General features: G+C 45.7%; 1 protein-coding gene across 1 annotated transcript; it reads left to right on the top strand.

Moving 5' to 3' along the window:
- Window positions 1-336: 336 nt before the first annotated feature.
- On the top strand, window positions 337-14,294 carry LOC115528978 (integrin-linked protein kinase-like). Its single transcript, XM_030337462.1, is given in 14 exon segments — window positions 337-462; window positions 1,325-1,596; window positions 7,565-7,730; window positions 9,147-9,242; window positions 9,340-9,436; window positions 9,556-9,639; window positions 9,892-9,977; window positions 10,104-10,213; window positions 10,432-10,559; window positions 11,028-11,041; window positions 11,044-11,154; window positions 11,665-11,764; window positions 12,166-12,296; window positions 12,695-14,294. Coding segments are annotated over 13 exon segments (1,362 nt in total). The 5' UTR covers window positions 337-462; window positions 1,325-1,507; the 3' UTR covers window positions 12,845-14,294.
- Window positions 14,295-14,569: the final 275 nt, after the last annotated feature.

Below are 14,569 nucleotides of genomic sequence, written 5' to 3'. Positions count from 1 at the left end.
ATCTGCTCATCGACAGCCTGTATCATCTTACTTTGATTTATATGATAAGATATATGTGCTCTTTGCAAATGCGTAAACCCTCTCAGGCCAAGTATTATATTTAGATACATCTGTAAATGCAGGCTCTGGAGAAGTACGTTACTCTGGAATGATACTCGACATTTTGCATTATGGACATACATATACTCTTAAGTTAACCTTGGTGTATACACACGAAAAAATCCAAAGTAAACGATTAAAAAATCGTTTACTTTTCGTTTACATAGCCTCCGGGAGTGAATATTGCAGTGCGCCATGCCGTCGCTCTCCCGTAGGGGGCGCAGTTGAGCGGTGGTAACGTCCCCTACGTCACCACGTCGTATGTACGGACGACAGCGAGGAGGGTGTGGACTTCGCGAAGCATTCAATCTCTGGTAGATAGCGTATATTTTCCTCCTGTTAACTTTTGTGGCGTCTGAAAAGGTAAACAACCCCGGCACGTTCCACCGGTAAGGTATTCACCTGCTGGTTCATTCTGTGATGCTCTCCTAATTGTGTTTATGGAGCCAATAACATGGGGATCGGTGGCCAGTATCATTAACTTCAGATGATTGAAACGTAGAAGCTCCGGGGGTTGAGATTCATTAGTAAGTTTGCTTTTTCTGCAAATGCTCTTTTGGCACTTTTATTTTTGGGTTGTTATTCTGGCTGCTAACGAACATAACTTGATTTTGGGGTCCCACTGATACTGGGGTCGCCTCTGTGTTCAAGTTGGAAGCAACTAGCGGTTAGCAGAGTTAGCTCTGCATTCTGCACTCTGGGTGAGATAGAGTAGCCAGTCTGTGCTATCACAGCTAGCTGCTGCCAGTCTGACAATATGGTCTACCTGGTGTTCACGTTCAGGATAGTAGAGTACCTTCGACTCTTTGGCTGGTTTCAACGTTTGATTGAAGGACTGCCACCTGCTTGTATATGTGTATGTTTAGATGGACAATCTGGTGAGTTGGGTTTAGGATGCAACCTCGCTACCCATGTATCCTTCGTATGAACTCAGGGACGTTGAGTCATGGTCGACCTGAGGCAAAAAAATCATGCTGCAACAGATGGCTCAACTTTATACACCGCCAGTCATTTTAAGCCGATAGTATTGCTCACTGAAGGGTTTGCTTTGGTTTCCTGGTTCAGTGTTGTTTGCAGTGTTGATAGACTGTCATACAAGTGTGTGATTCCAGCTGAGGCTGGTGTTGAATTGCCATTTATTTATTTTGTATACACACACACTATATAAGCTTTTCGAGACATTTTCAAGAGATCTAATTTGTATTCAATGTTTGTGGGGTTTCAGGGCTCCAGTGAGGTTCTCCTGAGGGTGTCCAAGGCTGCTTTGGACTTGGGACGGATGATCTCCCGATCCTTCTTGAATTCTTCTGGCAATCTGTCTTCTCCTCCTCACTTCCTCCAGTCCAACGACGTATCTGCCCCCAAAAGAGCCTGTGTAACCTAACAGAGGACGGGCGCAGCAGCAGTGATGGACGATATCTTTACACAATGCCGAGAGGGCAATGCCGTAGCGGTTCGTTTGTGGTTGGACAACACAGAGAATGACCTCAACCAAGGGTGAGTTATGTGTCACATTTCACTGTGGTTGGATGATGTGTCTTGCAACATCGTTTCACAGCACAGCTCTCAATAGCGTTGTACACACTGTTATGATTTCAATTGTCTAAGAGAGACCACTTCCGGAACTGTTGATTGTCCTTCCGTGGGGACTACTCCCAGTTCAATGCGGACCGAAAGGATGGAGAATATAAATTATAGGAAGGGAAAGAGGAAAACATTTGATATGTGTGATAACACAAGTAAGGGAGAGCAAGCAAGGGTATCTGAGGTGAGGATTTAGATTGAAAGAATAGTGCCTCAATATATGTACTCTATACTAAACAGCATCTTATTCTGTACTACTAATGGGCCACTGGGTTCCACTATGTTTCAACCGATCTCTCCATTGCCCAATCTACAACCTCCCATTCCCAAGCAGTTCAAATGGCAATCATTTCCTTCAAACCTCATCTGTAGCTTTTTGTGATGAATATCTCAACAAGGTACCAATGTCACACAAATATGTGATGCTTGTACTGCATACCTGGCTGGAACACAGTCCCAGACACAAGTCGCTGCAAACCTCTATGAATGCTTGGCAGGCAGGTCTTGTAGTGCACATAATAAGCAGTCAACAGGTTCAGAGATGCCCTCACTATCAAACCTCAGTAGCCCGAGAGCCTGTGTTTAACAAACAGGGGCTGGTGATTATGCTTAGCTTTTTGTTTTTAAATGCTCCTATATGTGTGTCTGAGGTGGAGAGTGAGTAGAATAGGAAGGCAGTGTAATGAGTTGTATTCTGGGCTGGCAGACTGATTGGATAAATCAATGATCTCTCCTCCTGTGATTGATTTCACGTGCACCCAGTTCCAGTTTCAGTCGGCGGTACAGACAAGAGTACATCAGTGATTTAACATACCACACGAATGGGACCAAAGTGCTTTTCTGTTTATGGCTGTCTGCGATGATGTTTCACATCAAATGTTTAATTTGATGTTAGATGATATATTGTCGAACCTGAAACTGAAGCAGAGGATCTTGAGCAGAGCAGACTTCGTAAGTGAGTTATCCCGGGGCCTTCCTAGATGTGTCGTCAACAGTTTAGACTAATATTAGCATAAGGGAGAACCTAATCCCCCATTTGTAAACAGGAAATGCATACTTGGAGCTAGTTTGAATCGACAATGTTTTGGCAATCTAATTTTTGTGACCTGTTCATGCTCTCATCTCATTCATTAAAGTTAGTGAAAGGTATTTTTCCCAAAATCTTTCCTAATAATTTTGAATTAACCTTATCTCTCTTGATTTAAAAATTGACAAAAATTAGATGTAGAAAGCATCTAAAAATGCTTTGTGACAATTTGCCTTTAAGTTGTTCTTGTGGAAAGACAGGAATGACTTTAAGGACGGAGGGACACACGCACGCACGCACTCGCTCATAATTCTTAGCAGTTCTCCATTAGCAGATTGCACATTAAGTTCCCTCTTCTCATCGATGTATCATCCCCTTTGGGCGAGGGCGAAGGAAAACCCACGCACGGCAGCATTTCAACCGGCATCGCACAATCCAACATTTCATTCCTGGCCTGCACAAATAATGAATAATCACCTATCCCACTATGCTAGCTTATTTACACAAGTGTGGTTACGGTACACATGAATTGATCCTGGACAGCCAGAGTGGCGGAGGAATGCTCTATCTCCTTAGAAGGACTCGTGCACACTGCTCCTGGAACCGATCCTGGAGAAAGGTGCGTGCGTGCGTGTGCGTGCGTGTGCGTGCGTGTGTGCGTGTGTGTGTGTGTGTGTGTGTGTGTGTGTGTGTGTGTGTGTGTGTGTGTGTGTGTGTGTGTGTGTGTGTGTGTGTGTGACTCTGTGTGTGTGACTCTGTGTGTGTGACTCTGTGTGTGTGTGTGTATATGTCACTTTGACTGTGTTTATATGTGACCGTGTGTGTGACTCTGTGCGTGTATGTGGCCATAAGATGACCGTCTTAATCTTGCACTACTGCAGGAATGCACAAGATCTGCATCAGGGCAGTTCTCCCCCCTCCCCCGCTGCTGTGCTTCCGCTATCCCTCTCCCAGCGGCCCCAGATAGTGCCACTCATATCCCCCCCACACAGCTTCCTACACACCCGCAGCACTGCAGTACTTGGAAGCCTGGGGGCTTCCAAGAAGTGCCTCCAAGCCTTAGTATGCAGCATTCATGTGTTTTTCATTCCCTCAGCCTTTTTATGCTATGCCTTTCTTTTTGTAGTTTTCATTATGTAAAACCTTTTTTTTTTTTTTTTTGATGACCAACAACATCGTCAACATCAACTTATAAATTGATGACATCATAGAGCTTTCGTTTCTACCACGGACATTACATCATCATGAACTAGGGCGAGCTTTTGATTCGCTAATTGGACGTGACATGAGGAGGTCCAGAAGGGGGTGGTGCAGTTGCAGTCAATCAAAATGATTGCTAGGGACAAATCTGCCATCCCTTGATATCGCCAAGGACATATCCCTAAAATACTCCCATAGGAAGGACTAAGATGATCTTAAAATCTACATGGACGAGACGAGATGCAGAAAATGTCTATAGTATAGGCTTCGTTTATGTATTTGTAATCAGTCTTGGCATGTATTCATTTGTGCCACCTTAGTAGAAAAACACATTTACACAAACAAATAAAACTACTGCCTACTTTTCTACAACAAGTGACGATATATTGCCCTCCTCTTACCTATTTAAACTAATGTTGGATAAACATTTTTACAATTATTTTCAGGGATCTTTTTCAAATGACTCTCGCTGTATGTTTTCGGTCCTTTGTATGCCTCATGGATAGCTCATGGAAACTTGTGATTTGCCTTAAGCCCAATTTATGGTTACATTGGGTTGAACTTAAAAATACACTTGTGGAAGTGTCATTCTGGCTGCATGTTATTCTTTCTACACTAGAGAATGTTATTCTTAGTTTTTGAGTTTCATATCATTTCAGCAGTGGTGTCTACAAAGACTCAAGTGTTCGACTGCCACGTCAACTTCCAGAGAAATAAAAGCAACTCAACTTCACCTAAAGCTATATTAATTTACTTCATTTTAGCTTCTTCCTCAAAGCATCATTTTAGTTGGCTTGATCATTTTGTTTGCTTGGTATGATCCAAGACTTGTTTTCAACATCATCTGCTCACAAGTTATATATGTCAACAGGAAGATCTCTTCCCTTTCTGGCTGTTGACTCCAGAAAGTGACCCTGCTCACTTTCCCTCCATTGTGTCATGTTATACGAGGCATCAGTGATGTCGGGCCAGCGTTAGACAGACGCTTGGAGAGAGAGAGCGAGAGAGACTGACAGACAGACAGCAGACAGGGTGTTCCTGTCTTGCTGGTACTGAGCCCTGATGGCAGGTGGATGAGCCTGAAATAAATGAATCCGGGCGTGCTTAAAGGGCCTTGTGTGGATGGACTGGCCCCCCCCCCCCAAGTTTACTTTTGCACTGATGATTGAACTGATGATTGCTAGAGTTCATAGCCATGGTCCAATAAGCAACATCAAACCGATTGTCATCCATAATCAGCTTGACTTGCAGTGAACCTTGAGCATTCAAGAAGCAGCAGATTCAACTCCACGCTACACCGATTCCCACACTCACAGACAGACTTCTGTTGTAACGCTCAAGTTATTGGCGATCTGTTCTCTCGGCAGACTCGTAGCGTAGAGCAGCCAGAGGAAATGGCACCTAGAGCAGGCCAGGTGTGGATGTCACGGGTCACCCACACTCACACTTGGACGTCTCTCTCCTTCGACGCCTTCTCATTGGACCGCTGCCATGCGCACGTGCACGTGCATGTGCATGCGCGTGTGTTTGTGCACATTAGTCTTGAGAAGGGCGGCCCGTGAATCGGGTGCGAGTGGGGCAGAGGGCTCGGATTCTTTCACGTTAGGCCACAATACGGCCTCAGTGCTCGCGCTACGGAGATGACATTAGCATGCGCTCTGCTCTGCTCATAACTTCCCCGCCAGCGTATGGGCCTGGGCGAGCAGACGGGGGACCAAGGCAGACCGCACTGCCGCTGCGCCTTCCCTCACAGGGGACCCAACAGAAGGGCTTTTGTGACGGCCCCTTCGCTGAGTTACAGAAGCCCTGCAAAGTGTAGTGGGAAAACTCGGAGCTCTAAAGGAATAGTTTGGGGGAGAAAAAAAGAATATGTGCTGGAATTTCCAGCTGTTCTTGTGGAACAGAGGGAGAGGGGAAAGAGAGTAGTAGACAGTGGGAGAGCATGCGTGGGAGGAGGTCAAGGCAAACAGTAGGCTCGTAGTATGACATAATACATAGTGGTGTGTGTGTGCACATGCTACGCTACGACTGACCTTCTAGTAAAGGAAGTCTCCCTTGCCCTTAAAAGGGCCCAACACTCCACGCTTGGACCTACTGTGTTCTTTTTTTTTCTCTTTTCTTTCACTCCTGTTTCCTAATTGCCTCTAGTTGCTGTCAGTCCTCCCTTGCTATTTCCCTTTCTCTTTCCCTTTCACACACACACACACACACACACACACACACACACACACACACACACACACACACACACACACACACACACACACACACACAGACACACAGACACACACACACACAGAGGAATTATCTCTCTCTCCCCCTCCCTCCATCTCTATCTGAACTCTCTACTATCTCTGAAATTATTATAAGGATGCCTTCTGTCTGTCAGTCCGATTTGTAGTGGATGAGAGTCTGCTATAGCGGCTGATACAAACAGACAGATACCCGTGTCGGGAACATATTCTCTCTATTCCCCTCTAGCGTCTGCTATTCTGGGGCCTCTAGTCTGACAGAGGTGCTGCCCTCACCCATGCAGGATTACAGGATGATCCTGGCTAGATGTAGCCGTGCCCCGCTGCGCTTAATAAGCCCAACCCTGCCCACCACAGTGGTTTCCCCTGCTTTATAAAAACACACGGACCTGTTTGGGGATAGAGTCTATGTGTTGTTCTTACTAAAAAGCTGTTATTGCAAAAAAAAAAAGGTTTGTGTTTGTGGCTAGAATTATTTTTAATGGCTTAAACGACAAGAAGACACATCTGGGTCTCGACTGTTCGAAGCTTCCATTTTAAGTGATTAAGCTTGTGCTGCTGTTGCGTAACCCGTGATTAGGACATGTGTTGAGTCATGGTTTCATCACGGGCGACTTCCTCAGTCTGATCATGTTTACATCTATCAGGCTGTCGCTATGGGAACAGTCGTTAGGGAATCAGGCCTTCCGGTTCTGAAACTATTATTCTGATGCACTAATGTAGGGGATCTAATTAACCAAATCCATCCTAATTACCAACAGGTGCCATTCATTTAAAGAAGGATCCTTAAATCATATTGTTCCAGGGTCTTAGTCAGCTGCTGTTCTGGATCATTACTTCCCAGTAAAGTCATGCAGCGTAATCAGAGATAAGATGGTTTGACGAGGGAGGATACATGCTCGGTCTGGCCTCTAATATTAACCGCAGACTGCTAGACATATCTTATGGCAGTCGGGTGAACCGCTTAACGTCGGAAGCAAAGTGACTGCACTCTGCTTTCCAATCATATGATTCTAGACCTATGTTAACCTGGCTTCGTTGTTGGCATGCTAGTTCTTTATTAGCAGTTTGATTTCATTAACCACCAGTTCTTGAATTAAATCATTAATAGCTCATTTGTAGCAGATGCTTATATCCAAGGGGATTGTGCATTCAGTTCAATCCTGCGCAGGTTGGTCTCAGGCCTCTTGCTCAGTGAACGAACATGTCCACATCTAAGGAACAGGTAGACTGTGGTTCTAATCTCTCTCTCTCTCTCTCTCTCTCTCTCTCTCTCTCTCTCTCCTCTCTCTCTCTCTCTCTCCTCTCCTCTCTCTCTCTCTCTCTCTCTCTCTCTCTCTCTCTCTCTCTCTCTTCCCCCCCCCCCCCCCTCCCTCTCCGTGGTGTGCTCTCTCACCTTCAGGGACGACCACGGCTTCAGCCCGCTGCACTGGGCGTGCAGGGAGGGCCGGTCCAGCGTGGTGGACATGCTCATCATGCGCGGCGGTCGCATCAACGTCATGAACCGCGGCGACGACACGCCCCTGCACCTGGCCTCCAGCCACGGGCACCGCGACATCGTGGGCAAGGTGGGGCGCGCGCACGGGACTTGGGTTTGAATGTGCTGCCGGTCTTAGGTGGGATGTCCAGGCCGAGCGGTCGGTGGCATGGAAGCCATTTTAAATACATGTAAAGGATTCACAGAGCTTGGATTCACAACGTTGTACCCTTCGGTTTAAACCGCAGAAGAAATACAATTGCACAACAAAAAAAACGGAACGAAAATCGTGTTGCAATGTTTACGAATCGCATATCGTGCCAGCACTCAAACATTGCCGTAATATGGTCTTCTGAAGTCCCTGCCAGATCCTGTCCCCATTAAATATGAATGTGTGCCATTTGGGCGAGGCTTTTATCCAAAGCCTCCTGCAGTGCAGTGAGTGGAAGCGTTCTTCTCTTACGTGGGCCTAGGAATTAAATCCCCAATGGTGGCAGTATCCATGTCATCAATGCCTTTGAGAAAGACCCTTCATGGTATCTTGTGGGTTTATTCACACCATTCAACACCCAAAACAACTGAAACTGTTGTGTAATGTTAATTATTAATGTGTTGTGGGATCTTTGTTATGGTGTGCTTAGCTGGTTCACAGCAATGCAACCGTTCCTTCTCAGCATTTCATAGCTCGGTGTGTTTTAAGAACGATTCCCCTTTAGGAAGCTGAATCTAAAGGAGAAAGTATTGACATTTCGTCCCTGTAAACAGTTCTCTGACATTTTCTTTGGTAGTCGAGAGTGACGGGGCAAGCCGGGGATGGCCTCTCGTCATCGGTGGCGTGCTTTGTTTGTGACCGCCTGCGTAAATGTTTATTCAGGCTATAGGCGATGCTGAGGGACAAAAAAACTCTTTAATTGAGCAGGGAAAATGTCCCCCAGACACAGAGAAGCAGCTCGCGACTTGCAGGTCGCTAGCTCGTCAAATCTTTACTTCCCAAATAGCGGACTTATGTGTTGCTGCAAGGGTTTTGTTTTTGCAACTGAGGCTTGCCAAACCCGGGGGTGTGTCATTTGTACAACCGATGCAATTAGAAAGGGCTTGTCTGCTCTTGGTGCAGTATTGTTTACCAGGGAAATATGCATTAGCAAGCTGTGTTGATGATCACATTTTGTATGGATTATAGCTAGTAGTTGATATGATCTTGGGGTTAGGTCATTAAGAAGATAATAATAATAAATTATACATTTTCTGTCACGGTTGCTCTTGGTTTCTACGATTAGTTCTTGTGTTTGTTGTTGGACCTCTGCAGGCCACTACTATTGAGATAGTCATAATATTACTAAATGATATACCCTCCGGAATCTAACCGGAGACGGAATAAACCACAGCCTTCCAGGATGGATTAGGTAGCTGGAATTCTCTCTGTCTAGCCAAAATGGGATCTGGATAGCCTGGTTTATATAAGCAACACAACATAATAATCTTCCACTTTGTCTTCTTTTTTTTCAAGCTAATACAGTGCAAAGCGGACACAAACACTGTGAACGAGCACGGCAACACACCACTGCACTACGCCTGCTTCTGGGGTCAGGACCTGGTGGCTGAGGTGAGTGCGCCCCCTGGTGGACCATTATCACAGCATTCGTTTTTATGCTGCTCTCGCTTACACTGTTCCCCCCCCCCCCCCCCCCCCCTCACTTCAGGACCTGGTAACTAACGGGGCACAGGTGAGCATCTGTAATAAATATGGACAAACCCCCATGGACAAGGCCAAACCTCACCTGCGGGAAATCCTTAAAGGTCAGCGCAAATATTTATTTATTATTTATTAATAGTTAATCGCGCAAGGTTATATCTTTTAACGGCTCAACGTTTATTCACTGACTTGTTGTTAACCTCGTCTTCTCCTGAGTCGACAGAGAAAGCAGAGAAGTTGGGGCAGAACTTGACCAAAGTTCCCTTCAAGGACAGCTTCTGGAAGGGCACCACCAGAACCCGACCCAGTGAGTACCACTCATTAATTAGCGTCACCGTTTCCATCCCTTGTTCCCCTTAAGCGTCCCGCTGGGTTTCACTGTGTTGATTCTGGCTGACGACTCCGCTGACAGCTGGATTTCATAGTTGAATACGGTATAGTAATAATAGCATTTACGCTAAAATGGTAGTCTTTCACCACCATGGAAATATCTATATTTTCATGTCTCGGGAGGGCTTTTGTGAGTGTATTCTAGCGGGTTTGTGCTCTGTGTTCGTAGGGAACGGCACCCTGAACAAGCTTGCTGGTGTGGACTTCAAGCAACTCTCACTCTTGGCCAAAATTAACGAGAACCAGTCTGGAGAGGTAAGCTGCTGCCCCCACACCTTCTTCCCCCATCGCTGTAGAGTCACTGTGCTTCAACGTTAGGGCGTCGTGCTGGTGTCGGTGGAGTGAAAGCTCTGACATTGGTGTCTTTTCCCCCCCTTAAAGTTGTGGCAGGGGCGTTGGCAAGGCAACGATGTGGTGGTGAAGGTGCTAAAGGTTCGCGATTGGACAACGAGGAAGAGTAGGGACTTCAACGAGGAGTATCCAAAACTTAGGTTAGTGTATAACGCCGATATATTACTGCAATGCTGCTGTAATACATCTCTGTCACATTGTTGTGTGTTTGTCTTTCATTCTGTGTTTTTATTTCATTTCATTACGTCCTGTTGATTTCATTGCGTCCTGTTGATTCAAAACACTGTCGGGTTTGTCTATTTTTTGTTTTTTTTCTGTCTGTCTTCCTTTCCTCCCCCCCCCCCCACCCCCATCTCAGGATCTTCTCTCACCCAAATGTCCTCCCCATGTTGGGCGCATGTCAGTCTCCTCCGGCCCCCCACCCCATCGTCATCACCCACTGGATGCCTTATGGCTCCCTGTACAACGTTCTGCATGAGGGCACCAGTGAGTACTCCTCCTCCTCCTCTTCCTCCTGCTCCTCCTCCTCCACTGGATCCCCGGAGGAGGGCGGGGCACCTCCTGATCTCTGACCACCAATGTTATATGTTGAGCTGTGTCTTTGGTTTGTTTGAAGGGCGCTATGCTGTCTGCTTTGGTTTGGTTTGTGTACAACTAAATGTTTGGGTGACACAGTGACATCTCCCAGCTGCTCTGGGAAGACGCACTTTTCACTCAAAGAGACCGTCCTCTTTGTTGTCCAGAGAATGTGTTTGTTTGTCCTTTGCTTTGTCCTTTTCTGGCTTTGCAGACATTGTTTACCTCACCAGTCTTTTTTGCGTGTTTTGCATTATTTGTCTGTTTTTAAGTTGTGTTAAACGTTTCATTTCAAGTAAAAAACAAAGCCTTGCCCAGTAGTTGTCCATCCAGTCTGAGAATATATAAACAGTTTGTTTATTCTTATTCCTTCTCCAGATTTTGTGGTGGACCAGACCAGACGCAGGCAGTGAAGTTTGCGCTGGACATTGCCTGTGGAATGGCCTTCTTGCACACGCTGGAGCCCATGATCCCTCGCCACAGTCTCAACAGCAAGAGTGTCATGGTGAGCCCCCCCGTGGGACTGACAGGATAGGACCTTATCAGACACAACATGGTCAATCATATTGGAGTCATGGCCATTGAATGTGTTGAAATATTGATAGGATAGGATGCACTAGAAATGGGGGGGGGGGGGGGGGGGGATACGTAGAAAAACATTTTTTTTTATGAAGATGGATGGATATAACGCAGGCTAAGTCTTTCAGAGATTAAGAAGGTGAGAAATCAACCAACATGGAAGAATGATTGACTATTTACCCTAGGCTACTCACGTTTATACTATGTGTTCTCTTTCAAAGGTGATAAATGTGGTGTCTTTGCATTTTCAAATGTGAAAATGCAAAGACGTCTGCCATATTCAGAATTAACCTCAAATGAGCAGAGCAAAATCTTTTAATTCATGGGGTCGTGAATGTATTATAAACATTCGTATTTACCCTCTTCATTTAGAAGCGTTAATATGTTGTAGCGTCGTATTTAATGCATTAAATCCATTCATATGTCCCCTCTCCAGATCGATGAGGACATGACGGCCAGGATCAGCATGTCAGACGTTAAGTTCTCCTTCCAGTGTCCCGGCAGGATGTACTCCCCCGCGTGGGTCGCCCCTGAAGGTAGGTCCTCCTCACCCCTACCCCTACCCCCATGTTGTTCCTAAAACCTCTCAAACACAAAGCAATAGCTCAGGGCCTTACTGCTGCACGGAGCACTTGAGTTCAGTTCAGACTTTATCTGGCACCTATTGCACTCCTAATCGCACTCCCCAGATCTCTCTTGTGGGTTTTTTCCTTGGCCTTCAGAGAGCTGAGGCTTGGGGAGTGTTGTATAATGCGGTCTGGAAAGCTCTTTGTGACCATCTGCGATTACGGGTGTACAAATAAAAAGGGAGTTGAACCATTGTTAAATGATTCGACCGGTTTAATCTCACCGCATATTTAGAGAAACAGATCATATTCCACCGCACCACGACCACAGCTCTGTGTGTTTACCGACGTTGTGTTTGTGTGTCCATCAGCCCTGCAGAAGAAGCCCGAGGACATCAACCGTCGCTCCGCGGACATGTGGAGCTTCGCCGTGCTGCTGTGGGAGCTGGTCACCAGAGAGGTGCCCTTCGCTGACCTCTCCAACATGGAAATAGGCATGAAGGTAAATATGGACCAAGACCTTCTCAGTGGTGGTGTCTTGTGTCTGGATATGTCCACATCCAGATAAAGCTCCAGATAGACATGTGGCTCACACCCCGGTATTAAACCTGCAATCTCGGGTGACCCCTTCTGATTGGATTTCAATGTCCCACTCCCCATTCCAAGGGTGCCTCACAGTATTCCTACATTGCAGTCTAAATAAGGGGAAACTTGAGTGACTATTTAGGTCACTCAAGGTTAGAAAAAAAATCTAACTCAAGGTTAGATTTTGTTTTTATTATCATCAACTATCATGCATAATCTCAGCTAAACAAAGGCTCGTATTTGAGACAAAGGCATTATAAATCCTGTTAAGATACTTCCTAATGTGTGTGTGTGTGTGTGTGTGTGTCTGTCCAGGTGGCCCTGGAGGGTCTGCGGCCCACCATCCCGCCGGGCATTTCCCCCCACATCTGCAAGCTGATGAAGATCTGCATGAACGAGGACCCGGCCAAGAGACCCAAGTTCGACATGATCGTGCCCATCTTGGAAAAGATGCAAGACAAGTGAAGCCCCTCCGCCCCTCCTGCGCAGCCCCCTCCTTGAACGAGCCCCTGGGGGGAAACCCCGCTTTTCCCTTGCCCGTCGTGGTGCTGGACCGGTGGTGCCTTAAAGCCCTTCTCTCTGCCACTCCGCCGCTGCTCTCCGTACCACTGTACCGCCGGCTGCTGCCCCCACCCCGGCAGCAGGCCCTCGTTTTTTTAACCTGTTTTATGATTTTAAACATTTCCTTTTTTTGGGTTACGTTCTCCATCTGTCGTCGTGACTTCTGCGTTTTTATCCATGTGTTGATCTGGACTAGCTTAGTGTGGACGCTCCGTGGACGCTCTGTGGTGGTCGTGGTTTGTGGCCGTGTTGTGGGACCAGCGGTGGTCCGAGTGAGACCCCCCCCCCGCCCCCCGTCACGCCGCCTGCATCGATTATGAAGCCTCGTTTCTCTCTCTTCGTGGAAGTGGATCCCTATCCGTCGCATTTTGAACCACCGGCTCCGTAGGGTAGAAACGGGGGGGTCTCTGTAAGAAGAGACGCTATAAAGCTTATCCAAAGCCTGTCTTGTGAAATCATGTTTGATGTCTCTTTGTTGTATTGATAATAAATTGTATACAATCTGGGAGGAGGGGGAGACCGAGCGTTTAGTAATTAACTTTATTTAGGACATGGATGTGAACGAGTAGTTCCCACGTGAATACGTCTACTGGATGGTGTCTTGTAGCTCGGCTTTATTTCCGCCTTATTTGCCTCCACCGTCACCTGCTGGAGCTGTAAAACCGACCAAATAAGTGTTGATGTCGAATGCATCAGGTTCGGATACGTCGCCATCAAAATGTATTCCTTCCTTTGTCGAGTAATGTCCAATGGGGTACATTTATAAATAACTGTATTCATGTAATTCTGATGATTCATTACTTATGTCTCTAAAATGTATAGTCATTTCTGGATTTTTATACAAATCCCTAATAAGATACATTGCCATCATTGCACCATTATGCCCAGGTTAAAAAAGTATCGCTAAAGTTTATTTTTCAATTTCTCTGCAGAATGAGCTTGGGAAATGCAGCAATTAACACCTGTTTTTATATGTATTACGTTGCACTGATTATTTGCAGATACGATTGCTTACTGCTGCTTCGAGAAAGTCACAATCACAATCATTGTATTTGCTTTGTTCTTAAATATATGGGGAACTTCCTTCCTCCAAATCAAATCTTGTTTGTGTGAAAAGGTTGTTGGCAAAATCCAGTGACATCTTGCCAAAAGGGTTTGACCACACATCCGTCTGTCTATGATGTCACTTCCTTTCCTGCCATAACTTTGTTGTTGCTTTGTTCTGAGATATTTTTTACTTGTATTGTTTTGTGTATTCACCGGTTTGCTTGTTTGTGCTGAATCACAGGGTTAAAGCCAAAATCAAGCATGTCTTAAACTAAATAAGGATATTAAAAAGAAACCGATGTCTTGACTTTTCTATCTTATTTTACTCCCAACTCTTGGCAGTGGCAGGTAGACCTTTACGATTTCATACTTGACTTTGCATCATCCTATACATGTTAAATTACTGTTATGTATTTATTAGTAACGGTTTGGCTTGACAACTGCAGTGATCCTTTAAAGCCAAACCTAAAGCAGCCTTTTTTAGAATCAAGATTTGATTAGTCTCTGATTTCAACTGTCAATGTCTAGGACACTGCCATTTTATTTAATACAGGGGGACAAAACCGAAATATGCAGCCAATA

This window comes from Gadus morhua, chromosome 16, assembly GCF_902167405.1.
Source record: "Gadus morhua chromosome 16, gadMor3.0, whole genome shotgun sequence".
Lineage (NCBI taxonomy): Eukaryota > Metazoa > Chordata > Actinopteri > Gadiformes > Gadidae > Gadus > Gadus morhua.
This window is presented reverse-complemented; position numbering and strand designations above follow the sequence as displayed.